The sequence below is a fragment of the Balaenoptera musculus genome, chromosome 10 (assembly GCF_009873245.2).
Source record: "Balaenoptera musculus isolate JJ_BM4_2016_0621 chromosome 10, mBalMus1.pri.v3, whole genome shotgun sequence".
Classification (NCBI taxonomy): Eukaryota; Metazoa; Chordata; class Mammalia; order Artiodactyla; family Balaenopteridae; genus Balaenoptera; species Balaenoptera musculus.
Genome location: NC_045794.1, coordinates 6223602 through 6235885, shown reverse-complemented (window position 1 = coordinate 6235885; position 12284 = coordinate 6223602). Strand labels below are relative to the sequence as shown.

General features: G+C 52.3%; 2 protein-coding genes across 6 annotated transcripts in view; both read left to right on the top strand.

Moving 5' to 3' along the window:
- CHD4 (chromodomain helicase DNA binding protein 4) overlaps positions 1 to 2230 on the top strand; it is a 30568-nt gene extending 28338 nt beyond the window's left edge. For all 5 annotated transcript variants that reach the window (XM_036865240.1, XM_036865241.1, XM_036865239.1 and 2 more), the window contains 3 exons: positions 368 to 563; positions 1304 to 1467; positions 1650 to 2230. In XM_036865240.1, coding sequence (XP_036721135.1) covers positions 368 to 563; positions 1304 to 1467; positions 1650 to 1667 — 378 coding nt within the window. In that variant the 3' untranslated portion in view covers positions 1668 to 2230. The remainder of the gene's footprint in view (positions 1 to 367; positions 564 to 1303; positions 1468 to 1649) is intronic.
- Positions 2231 to 3105: 875 nt separating this feature from the next.
- On the top strand, positions 3106 to 12052 carry NOP2 (NOP2 nucleolar protein). The gene is given in 24 exon segments (XM_036865253.1): positions 3106 to 3234; positions 3520 to 3629; positions 4698 to 4742; positions 4927 to 4986; positions 4989 to 5015; positions 5203 to 5303; positions 5305 to 5406; positions 5409 to 5444; positions 6517 to 6575; positions 6694 to 6854; positions 6951 to 6980; positions 6983 to 7044; positions 7046 to 7153; positions 7311 to 7401; positions 8268 to 8354; positions 8431 to 8481; positions 8484 to 8569; position 8792; positions 9105 to 9244; positions 9387 to 9456; positions 9459 to 9475; positions 9622 to 9744; positions 9855 to 10083; positions 11263 to 12052. Coding segments are annotated over 24 exon segments (2583 nt in total). The 5' UTR covers positions 3106 to 3127; the 3' UTR covers positions 11943 to 12052.
- Positions 12053 to 12284: the final 232 nt, after the last annotated feature.

The following is a 12284-nucleotide window of genomic DNA, read 5'->3' as shown; positions in this document are numbered from 1 at the left end:
AAAAAAAGCCATCTTTTATAAAGAGCAGCTAATAACAAGGGAAGAGCCTTACTATGTCACTTTGAGTGAAAACAATATAAATACATATATAGAATCTTAATTTTGTAAAAAACATGTAACAAAAAACCTCAAAATGTTAACAGTATCTCTCGGAGGTGGAATTGTGATTTTAATTCTTTATACATTCTGTATTTTCTAAATTGAGGATTTATCATTTTTGTGTAAGAGTGAATCAATAAAGGGTAAAGAGCTTTAAAAACACAGACCTTCAAAGTGGGGTGAAAAAGGCAATGGAACGTTGAACTGGCCAGGAGTGGGTTCTGAGAGGCGCATGAGAAATGCCATCTCCTGTTTCTCTCTTGTCCAGCTCTTAGAACAAGCCCTGGTGATTGAGGAGCAGCTGCGTCGGGCGGCTTACCTGAACATGTCAGAGGACCCCTCTCACCCTTCCATGGCCCTGAACACCCGCTTTGCTGAGGTGGAGTGCTTGGCAGAGAGTCATCAGCACCTGTCCAAGGAGTCGATGGCGGGGAACAAGCCAGCAAACGCGGTCCTGCACAAAGGTAGCCAGTGGCTCCCCGGCCTCCCGCGGACCTGGCCTCCCTCCTCCTCTGCCCCTCCCTGACACACACCTGCTTCTCAGGTCTGAGCCTTTTTTGGAGCCCCTTTCTTTGTCTGGGAGCTTAGGGTGTGCTGGGGATCCTTGCGTTCCTTCTTAGGAAGCTAACATCTTAGAGACCGTCAAGGACAGTAGTTCTTTGCTTTTTAACTCTTGAACGTATTCCAGTTCTTGGAGGTGGAAAGCAAAGCAGAATAATATAGTGTGATCTGGGATAGTTTAGAGGTAACAGGGTGACTTAAGATCTTGTCAAATTCTAGACTGCTTTCAACATTCTGCTTTTAATTAAAGTTAAGACATTGTGAGGGGGATGGAGGGTGAAATGAGGAAAAGAAAGCTGTTATAAAGCAAGAGGGAGACAGCTCCAAAGGTGCAGAGGAAAGATAGTGAGAAGAGGAAACAATAGGAATAGCTATTGAAGAAGTGGAGGAAATAGAGGAAATAGGGATCAAGGGACAGGTGGCTTTAGAAAGCACAGAATCACGGACAGCTGGAACTGGAACATGAGGGACAGGAATTTGAGTGTGGTGGAGCCAGGTAAGGTGACTCGGTGACAAAAGACAATACTCCAGCACATCAGTCACTTGGTCATTGAGAAGTAATGGGTGGGGGGTCCACTTAACGGGAAGATGGACCTCGGTCTTGACCACCATGGCTCACCGCCTCTTTTTCTTCCCCCTGCAGTTCTGAAACAGCTAGAAGAACTGCTGAGTGACATGAAAGCCGATGTGACTCGACTCCCAGCTACTATTGCCCGAATTCCCCCAGTTGCTGTGAGGCTACAGATGTCAGAGCGTAATATTCTCAGTCGCCTGGCAAACCGGGCACCTGAACCACCTCCACAGCAGGTATAGGACCATTTTCATCTGGCCAGCTCTTCCAACGGAGCCATTCTAGAACTTTAACTCTGCTGTCTGTCCCTAGCTTTACATACTGGGCAGGTGGGGCTGGCTTACCAGTGAGTTCCCTTGGGATCAGGTGGGTTCCTGGAGTCTGGAATTCTGACTCCCTTGGCTCTCTCTTCCTATAGGTAGCCCAGCAGCAGTGAAGCTCCAGATGGATGATACCACCTCCACCGCTGAGCAGTGACCTTCCTCACTTTCCCTTGCCCAGCTTCTCCCCTGGGGGCCTGAGAGACCCTCTCCTTCCTTCTGCCCCATCTTCCAAGTTGTAGAGGAACAGCCCCGCTGAGCACTGGGGGAGGGGAGGGAGTGAGGGGCAGTGGTGCCCTTCCTGCTGGAGAGACATGCAGCAGTAGCGCCGGCGCCATCTGCGGGGAGCTGGCGGGCTGGCCTTCTGGGCCCTGGCTTCTCCCCACTGTAACGTCTGTTACACACAAACTGTTGCGGGTTCCCAACAGGCTTGAAGAGAATGATCAGAATTTCTTCCTCCTTTTGGTTTTATTTTGTTGGTTTATTTTGTGTTTTTTCTCCTTTTTTGGGGGGTATTCACAGTGGGCCGGGCCCCTGGGTGAGACACAGCTACCTCTGTTGGCATCTTTTTAATACCAGGAACCCAGCGGCTCCAGCCCCTGAGTGGCTAGAATTAAATAAAATGGAAAAAAAAAAAAAAAAAAAAAACAAAAGCATAAAAAACCACAGCAAATTTCTTGACGAAAATTGAAAATAAAAGTTTCCTTGTATTTTAGTGCTCTCGTTCAGTGTGGGTGTAGGTGCAGGTGGATGAGTGTTTCTGATGGGAGCCCTGGGACATGTGTGTTTGGAGACGAAGGGTTTCCTTGTGTCCTGAGATTTCACGAAAGAGCCGAGTTCCCGCTGTGCACGTGCCCGTGCTGACAAGCCCACCTGGGCACAGCGGGGCCACCGGAGCCCCCGGGTCCACAGTCCACCGCGGCCTCCTGGCTCCGCGAGGGTGCGGAAGCGGACTTCTCCGGGCTGTGGACGTCGCGCGTATAAAATGAAGGGGTCTTCCTCGCAGAGTTGGGAAGACGAAACCAATGAAGGGCTGGAACAGTTTTAACAGCTAAGCACCACCTTGCTGTCTCTTTGAAGAAAGGCTGAAGTCGGTTTTTCTGTTAACTTGCGTGAATGAAGTCAGGACGCGAGATGCCTTCCTCCCGACCTCCAAGACGGAAACCTGGGCAGAGAGGACCGTTACCTGAGGGGGAGCGCGGGGTCTGGGGTCAAGGAAGAGGGTTTCCGCGTCGCAGGCGTGGGGTCCCCCGATCTTGAGGCGACGTCGGGCGGAGGAGGGGCCCGGCTGTGGCGCCTCCGTTCGAGGGGAAGGGGCGGCTTTCGGGTACAGTATTTCTGACTGAACTCTGCAGTGAGGCTAAAGGCCCACGCCCGGAGGGGAGGGCGGGGAAGCCGAAAACGCCTTGGGTGCACCGCCTTCTCCGCCCGGGGGGAAAGCAGGGCGGTCCGCCCGAGAATAGTGCCCGGCCGCACGGCCCCCAGGCCCCGCGCGGGCATGGGGAGCAAACGTTCCGGCTTCCGCGGCGGACAGGAAGGCCGGAAGAGGCGGGGCCTCGGCAGGCGTGTAGGGCGCATGCGTGAGACGTTTCCGTGGTGTGGCGTTGGAGCGCCTGACCTGGGCCGCACGTGGAGCCCCGCGCCTGCTTCCGAACCCCGTCTCGGAGCTGGATTGGCTTCCAGGTGAGCCTAGGCTTCGGGCGGGTCTGGAGGAATTTGGGGAAGGAAGGGTGAGGCGCTGACCTGGACTGGGGCGTGGGGAGGGGGGCGGGACGCGCGGTACCTACGGCGTGGAACCCAGGGCCCGGGGCTCAGCGTGGAGTGGACGTTTGGCCAGGCCTCGAGGGGCTGTTGAGTCGAGGTTCTGGTGGAGGCGATACCCTCTCCCGCTCCATTTCGCTTCGTCTGCGTTCTGCCTTTCCCTTACAACACGCGCTCCTCTACTGTCTCCCGTTTTGTTTTCCCTAGTACCATGGGGCGTAAATTGGACCCTACGAAGAAGGAGAAGCGCGGGCCGGGCCGAAAGGCCCGGAAACAGAAAGGCGCCGAGACCGAACTTGCCAGATTCTTGCCTGCAGGTAAGGGTCTGGCGTGCTCCCTCTCCCGCTTCTCCAGCTTTTGCGCTGTTCTTTTACCTGTAGCGTAACTCTTCCGTTTTTTAAAGTCATTTTGTGTGTTCGTTTTCTGTTCAGGCGGAGTTTTCTTTTAATGAGTTACTAGGAAATAAGTAGGAATGAAATACTCTCATTAGCGTTTAGAACTTAGGGAAGATGCGACAGGGACACAAGTACCCATGTAAGGAGAGGTGTGGTTTAACACTAAGGGAGTTCAGAGGAAGGGGGATCCCACGGAGTTAGAGAGTTTGAAAAGATTTTGTTTGAAAAGATTTCGTGAAGCAGTTGGGTTTTGAAAAATGGGTGACATTTTAGCAAGTGGAAGTTGGAAGGGTATAGTCCAGTCACTGTTGAACCTCATTGTGGAGGGCATGGAGATGGGAAAGCACAGATCTGGTTCCCGCATGGTTAGTAGTCTACTGCATGGAAGACTGGGTGGGAGGGAAGAATGGGCAGGTAGTTTGTGTTGAGCATCATATAAAAGATGCAGTTTACTGAGGTGTTGGCAAATGCTAAACACTATACCGAAGCCTTTGGACACATGGTATCCTCTCATTCTCAGTGTCCTGTGAGAGAAGCCCTGCTAAGGAAATGGGTGCTGAGAGGTTAACCTGTAGATAATTATTAAATGACAGAGCTGAGATTTAAACTTTCTGTTTCTTGGAGAATATATATGAACAGCAGCAGTTGTAAAGGTAAAATCTATTGTGGTTGGTAACTGATGAGTTGAGAGTAAAAGAAAGGGCAGAAGAAAGTTTTGAATCTGTGTTACCAGAATGATGATGATGCTGTTTGTTGAAATCAGTCTGGAGGGAGGCCCAGTTTGGATTTGGCTGATAAACAGCCAGATGGAAGTCATCTCCTTTACATCTCTTATGCAGCTCCCGATAGAGCACAGTGGAGTGAGTTATAATCTACTGCCTCTAACTAGTGTTCCAATTCTCTTCCCTTTTACTTCCTTTCCCGTTGCTTTTTTTCATTTCCCCTGTAACCTCCTGTTCTGCGTGTTTTTAAATTTTTTTTTTTAAACAGGTGGTGATGAAAATGTAAAGAGGCTGTCCAGTCGTGCCCGAAGAGGTGAGTGTGGCATGTCAGACTTATGTTACACAGATTAAATTGGTACCACTCATCTTTAGGCACATGCTCCCATGTGATCATGACTGATGGAAAGAGCTGTTGGGGACTGTCAGGTTTCCCTGCACTGGCAAGTGGCAGAAGCTAGAGAGGTGGTTCCATTTCCTCACTCCTTTAATGTTTTCAGGGCAGCCAGGAGGAGGGTTGGGCTCTACTGAAGCCCCTGAGATGAATAAGTCCCCTGGGGCCAACCATTGCCTGGAAAGCTATCAAAAGGTCAGTGGAATAGGAGCTGGTGCCACGTGAGGAGTCCTCTGGGGTCCTGGGTAGGGAGGGGCTTGTTGAGTATTTCTGAAGTGAAAGGAACAGCCAGAGGACGTTCTTGGGGGTAGAAAGTACAGGCTCCATCAGTGTGCGGCTGCCATCAGTCCAGGATTCTTCAAACCCTTTGGAATCTCTGCAGGAGCTGTCCAGGCACCCAGTAAGAAGGGAGCCCCGTCCTTATTTAACAGTGCTCGAGGCAAGAAGCGCCCAGCACCAACCCATAGCAGTGACGAGGAAGAGAGAGGAGGAAGACTCTGAAGGGGATGGTGTGTGAACCAAGGGGACCTCTGGGCTCCGAGGACAGGTGGATGCTGATATGGTAGATGACTATGGAGGCTGACTCCAGCTCCAGAGGACGAAGATGAGGATGACGGTGAAGAGGTGAGCTTTATCTCTCTGCTGGGTCTTCAGAAAGCTATCCTTGCCTTCTAGAGTCTTTCCAGATCCTTGAGACTATCTCTCAGTGACAAGGATAAGCCTGAGTGGAGAAAAGGGATTTAGTGTTCCATCACCTTTCGTAGCACCTTACCTCCTCTCAGCGCGTGTGCAAGTTTAAAAGAGCCGCAGGATGGAGCACTTGAAAATATGACGATGCTCAGTGCTGTGGAAGGATACGGTAAGGCGGACGCTTGTAATGGCCTCACTGCTGGGACTAGAAGTGCACACACTTTTTTTTTTAAAGCATTTGGTATCTGAGAACCTTAAAAAGGTTTTTCTTTTCACTTAGTAATTCCCACCTTAGGAAGGTGATCCAGAATGTAGACAGAGGTTTACTTGCCGAAGTATAAGAAGTTATTATTATTATACAGTTTAAGTATATGAGTGTGTTACTAGGAAAATTCAAGCATAATCGAGTCGTATGGAACAAAAAGAAAGTTCCCACTTTGACCCCTCTCCCCCAACCCCCCTTCTCTCTACGGAGCTACTGTTTTGCGATTTCCAGGCACCATGTGGACCATAATGCCAAAACTCTGGAAACTTCCAACATGCCTAATGTGCTTAAATGAACTATGGTTCGTTCGTATGCTAAATTAACGTTTGGTCATTATGTCTGCGAAAATGCTTGTGATCTAACTGTGAATGAGAAAAGGCAAGAAACAGACTTGAAAACGAATCATGATTTTAACTATGTGAAAAATGTAGAGTAAGCATGGAGGAAAATATGGCAAAATGGGCGCCCAGGGCAGTTTGTGTGTGTCCGTGTCCCGCCCACCCACCCACCCATGTACATATGGGCATGGGAAGGACAATGTAACGAACTCTTTCAATCCATCATTTTACTTCAGTAATGGTGAATATTTTGCTAATCTTATATTCACTTCTTCAGGGTCTAAATTTCTTTCTGGAAGCAAGAGTTATGTTTGTATTTAGGAAAAAAACAGAGGTAGGAAGTATTTCGTGGGCTGGTGGAAGGGCAAGCTTTGCATCACCAGCCTCTTGTCTCTTTATTCAGTTGCTGCCCATTGAAAGGGCTGCTCGGAAGCAGAAGGCCCAGGAGGCGTTGCTGGGTGAGTTTTGGAAACTCTTAGGGTGGAGAGTAGGCAGCGGCTGGGATGAAGGAAAATGTGACTAAGGAGGAGGTGTCTGCTTTGATCTGTGAAACCACTCTGTTCTTGGACCTGTTTGGTAGGGGCCAGTGGAGTGAGGAGGAGACCTATGAAGAGGAGGAAGAGGAGAAAGTGTCCCCTGAGTCACGCCCCAAAGAGGATGATGAGATGGAAGGAGACCTGCGGATCAATGTGGACGAGGAGGAGGCTTTTGTGCTGCCCCCTGCTGGGGAGATGGAGCAGGATATCCTTCTGGTGCAGGGGAGCCGGAGGGGGATGCTGTGGGAGAAGGCACTTCCAGGCCCCAGGAAATCAGGAAGCAGTTCCTTAACAGGTCCACATGCCCAGGTTCCAGACTTGCAACGAGTTCACAGCGCATCCAAGATATAGTGGGAGTGCTGCGCGATTTTGGGACTCAGCGGGAGGAAGGTCGGTTCTCGTTCTGAATATCTGCAGTAGCGGCTTCGGAAGGATCTGGCCACTTACTACTCCTACGGAGACTTCCTCCTTGGCAAGCTCATGGACCTCTTCCCTCTGTCTGAGGTACACCGACTTGCCGTTCTGATGCCCTTCATGCTTTTCTTTCCTCACCCTCTCTTCTCTTACACTGTGTAAGAAGGCAGCCAGCCCCCTTGCTCTCTGCTTTTCTGGCTGCGCCCCTAGGCCAGCCTGACCTGCTCCCGCCATGCTCCTGTCCCAGCTGGTGGAGTTTTGGGAAGCCAATGAGGTGCCTCGGCCCATCACCCTCAGGACGAATACCTTGAAGACCCGGCGCCGGGACCCTCGCTCAGGTGAGGGGTGGGCTCTGAGGTTTGCTTGTCTCAGGGAGGCACTGGCTTCTGCGAATCCCAGAGACTCCCCCGTCCCACCCTACTGGGCGTGGGGGGTCTTAGTACCTAGGCACTTCTCGTACAAGGCATGGTCCCAGGAGTCAGACCTAGGCCTAGTGTCACGCTGGGTCTGTCTGGCAGGGGCTGAGGACTCTGTCGATTGGGGAGCTCGTCCCTTCAGCCTCTGCTCCTGTGACAGGGCTGAGACAATCCGCATCACGATGAAAGTGCCGGCCGCACAGAGAAGTGGGAGGGGGTGGTCTGCCTTGTAATCATTGAGAAGCTGGTGAGACTGTGATTCCTGTCCCCAGGAAAAGACGTGACACGCACGCACAAGCAGTATTTTAAGCTCCTCGTTTCCAAGGGTTCAGGGGCCCAAGGTTAAAACCCTGGTGCCAGAGGCAGTGGTGTGACCCTGTGTGTTGTCTGTCTCCTGGTGTCTATCTTCTGTTGTCTCTCCTGGAAGGTAACTCGATAATTATCTTTAAAGTTGCTATAACCAATAATACTAAGTGTTAGGATGGCAAGGGGGCTGAGGCTCTTGGAAAATCGGGGTCCACTTCCAGGAGATAAAAGAACAGGAGCTGGCAGTGTGCTCCATTGGGATGGAGTTCAGACCTTGAGTGAGAACCTGAGGCTAAGGAAAAGGAGACCACGGGACGGGATGGGACAGACTCTTCTGTGCGCCTGTGATGATTGTGTCCTGACTAAGCTCTAGGGGTTGTGGTGCCATGGGCCTCCCGCCAGGACCAGGGTTTCACATCTCCATCCACCTACTGGGTAGAGTAGCTTCGAGGTTTTAACACGTTCATCCATCTTATCCTCAGCGCTGATCAATCGTGGGGTTAACCTGGATCCCCTGGGCAAGTTGTCGAAGACTGGACTCGTGGTATATGATTCTTCGGTGCCCATTGGTAAGTGTTCCCGCCCCGGAGCCCTTCCGCCCCTGCCCTCGTCCCAGCAATGTCACAGGCGGGTCCTCATCCACAGGTGCCACTCCCGAGTACCTGGCTGGGCACTACATGCTGCAGGGGGCCTCCAGCATTTGCCCGTCATGGCCTTGGCACCCCAGGAACATGAGCGGATCCTGGACATGTGTTGTGCCCCTGGAGGAAAGACCGCTACATAGGTATGAGAAGGGCCGGCGGGGCTAGGCTTCAGCTGGCTCTCTGCTTATGAAAGGAGGTGGGGTTGCACAGGCGGTCAGCGGAGTGGGGAGCAGCACAGGTTCTGGAGTGGGCCCAGCTCCAGCCCCACGAGGGCCTCTTACTGCCCACGTGACCTTGGGCATCTGTGGAATGGCGAGGTGATGGTGCTCGTGTTGGCTGTTACGTTATGCTTGGGTCGTGAGGGTTGAGGTGCGCATATGCAAGTCCCTGGCACGGTAACCGCTACATATAATTAGTCGTAACCATTTTATTAAACTGTTATCCCTTGGAAGAAGTAACTTAGCCTGAAGGATCAGAAGGGCGTTCAGTAACAATCAGAAAAGTCATCCTGGTGGGCTTGCTCGTCACAGGGCCAGTGCAGACTGGGTGGCCAGTGGGGTTGCGGCTTATTTGGGGAAGGGGTGAGACTTCACAGGCAGATTCTTGGGCTAGGGGGTGGCCAGCAGGTGTGGAGGCGCCGGAGCTGCCGGCGAGCACTGTGCCTCCTCCCTTCAGCCCAGCTCATGAAGAACACAGGCGTGATCGTCGCCAATGATGCCAACGCCGAGCGGCTCAGGAGCGTCGTGGGCAACCTGCACCGGCTGGGCGTCACCAACACCGTCATCAGCCACTGTGACGGGCGCCAGTTTCCCAAGGTGGGGCTCCCCGCTGTGCGTCGCTCCTGGGGCGTCTCACCTGCTCCCTTCCCGACCTCAGGGCGTTGAGACCTGCCCTTAGGAAATAATCGGTATGGTTCAGGTTGCCAGAAACATCCACTTAGCCTACTTTTTTCCCCAGGTGGTGGGGGGCTTTGACCGGGTCCTGCTGGATGCTCCCTGCAGCGGCACTGGGATCATCTCCAAGGACCCAGCGTGAAGACTAACAAGGTGCAGGGGGGTGGGGGACCAGCTGAAAAGTCTCGGGGGGAACGGGGGCTGGCAAAGCGGAGTGGGAGGTGGGCAGCCAGCAGCTCACGTCTCCGGAGGCCACCTTGAGAAATTCCCACGCTGTGGGTCTCTCCGTCTTGGGACAGGATGAGAAGGACATCTTGCGCTGTGCTCACCTTCAGAAGGAGCTGCTCCTGAGTGCTATTGACTCTGTCAGCGCCACCTCCAAGACAGGGGGCTACCTCGTCTACTGTACCTGCTCCATCATGGTGAGGCCTGTCGTGGAGCGAGATGGGGCAGTGCTGGCGCTGGCGCCCTCCAGCACCCCTTTGGCTCCAGCTCCGCTTTCCCTTCCATCTCTGTCTCCTCCACACGTCAGGTGGAAGAGAACGAGTGGGTGGTAGACTACGCCCTGAGAAAAAGGAACGTGCGGCTGGTGCCCACGGGCCTGGACTTCGGCCAGGAGGGCTTCACCCGCTTCCGGGAAAGGCGCTTCCACCCCACCCTGCGCTCCACCCGCCGCGTCTACCCTCACACCCACAACGTGGACGGTTTCTTTATTGCCAAGTTCAAGAAATTCTCCAATTCTATCCCCCAGTCGCAAACAGGTAAGCGGTGTGCTCTTTGTACCTCTCCTCTCCACCTTTGCTCTTTCTACCGTAGCTTCAGGAGGCTTTCTAGTGTGACTGTGGGGAAGGGTGGATCTCGGCCTCCCTCTCCCGGCCTTGGCACGCTTGGGTGAGAGACCCCTTTCATCCCAGCTAGAGTTGTTCCCAAGCCTGGGCCCCATTCGTTACGTTAAGGGGTTCACGTGGATGGGGTCTTTTCCTTGATTCTGCCAAATGGCTGCAGTTGTTCGGCACTAAATGCATTCCCAGCGCGAGTGTGGTTTCTTGACCGAGGGTTGCCTTCCTGGTAATAGACCTCTGCCGGTCCAGCCTTGTCAGCACTGGGTTGGCACGCAACTCCTCAGAACTGTCCGTTCTCTGAGCCCATCACACTAATTGCAGATCGTTTCCTCAGCCATCTTGAGGAGTCTGGCCTGGATCTCAAGGGGGGAAGGGTGGGGTTTTCTGAAACAAGCCTGAGGGCTCTGCCTGCTGGGATGCCACCCTGAGTTGAGTTGGAAGAGGGAGAGGCGGGCTTCTCTGGACACAAACCACGTCACTTATTGAGTTGATTTTTTTTTTGTCTTTATAAACAATGCCTCTTAACAAAAGTCACATCTGAATGTTAACAGAACAAAAACCTCTTTAAGAAGTAGCAAAATTTCCTGCATTTTTTTTTTTGCTGTAACTGTAAAGATACATATTTAATATATCAGTCTTCATTAATGAAGACTGGCTGTTTCTAGTTGCTCTGTGTGCTTTCTTATTTTCCTGCATCTCATCAAACTCTGCATGAAAAAAATACCTTTTCTGATTAAAAGAGAGCCCAGTGCTTCAGGTTTTTTCAGGATTCACCTCCTCTTTAGAGTGTCTTGTTACCTGCTGGGCCTCAAGGGGGCACAGCTTCCTCTGAAAACCTTTTGGCCCAAGGATGGGTAGTGATCCTTCTCTTTAATACAGGGTTCAAATATGACTTGAGTAAAGACCAGGTGATATTAAGTAATATGAATCCAGGTAATCTGCTCTCAGGCACCGTCCCAATTGTGTGGAACACTTGGCCAAGAGATAGTACCCAGGCAGTTTCCTTATTTTAATACCTCTACTTACCTCCTCCACTAATGATCAAGACCCAGGGATGAGGCCTGTTTTCTCAAACCATGTGTTTAATTTTACCCTCAGGAGATTCTGTGATATCCACCCTTACAGACCTAGACTTGCCCAACCTGAAAGGGCCGGTGACCCCCCAGCCTGAGTGCAGCAGCCTGCCTGCCAAGAAGGCCGGAGTGGCTGGTCAAGCAAAGCAGCGGCTGCAGAAACGGCAACATCCCAAGAAGGCTTCCTTCCAGAAGCAGAATGGCATCTCCAAAGGGACAGACTCAGAATTGTCCACTGTGTTTTCTGTTACAAAGGCCCAAGCTTCCTCCAAGCTCCAGGATAGCAGTCAGCCAGCTGAAAAAGCAGCAGTGGTCAGGGAACCAAAGGTGTCTGGGAAACTAAAGCAACAGTCACCCAAACTGCAGTCCTCCAAGAAAGCTGCCCTCCGGAAGCAGCGTGCTGCTCCCAAGGGCACCTACACAGAAACACCTGCTGCGCCGTCCCTCTCCAAGACCCAGGCCACTCTCAAGCCCGAGGACCGTGATCAGCCCCTTGGGAACGCCACCGGGGCTGAGGAGGTTAAGCAGCAGGTGCCAGAGCAGCCTTTCAAGAAAGCTGCCTTCCAGAAACAGAATGGCACCCGCAAGGGACCTAAGACTCCAATCATGTCCCCCCGCAGTTACAGCCGGCCCCCGCCAGCAAAGAGGAGAAAATCTCTGTCCAGAGGCGGCAGCCAGCCCCTGCTGTCTTCGATGGATGGTTGAACTAGACTGGGGTGGCTCATTGCCATTGTTACTGGGTTGGAACTCTTACCTCTGTGAGGATGGCTTCCCCACTGTGGATGTGAAATTTAATACACATTTTACAATCTCTGGCCACTGTGTGTTTTTTTTGAGGGGACTGGGTACTTGCTTTGCTGCTTAAAGGGTAGAGGTGGGAGGGTGGGACAGGGAACCTCTGAAGAGGGGACAGTGTGGTATACTGAGAAATCAAGTCAGCTCCCAGGGACCCAGGGAAAGAGAGTCACGGAGTCAGAGCCTGGGTGTTTGGATTCAGGGGAGAGGAGGGCAATTGGGGTGTAGGCAAGGTGAATTTCGTGCCACCAG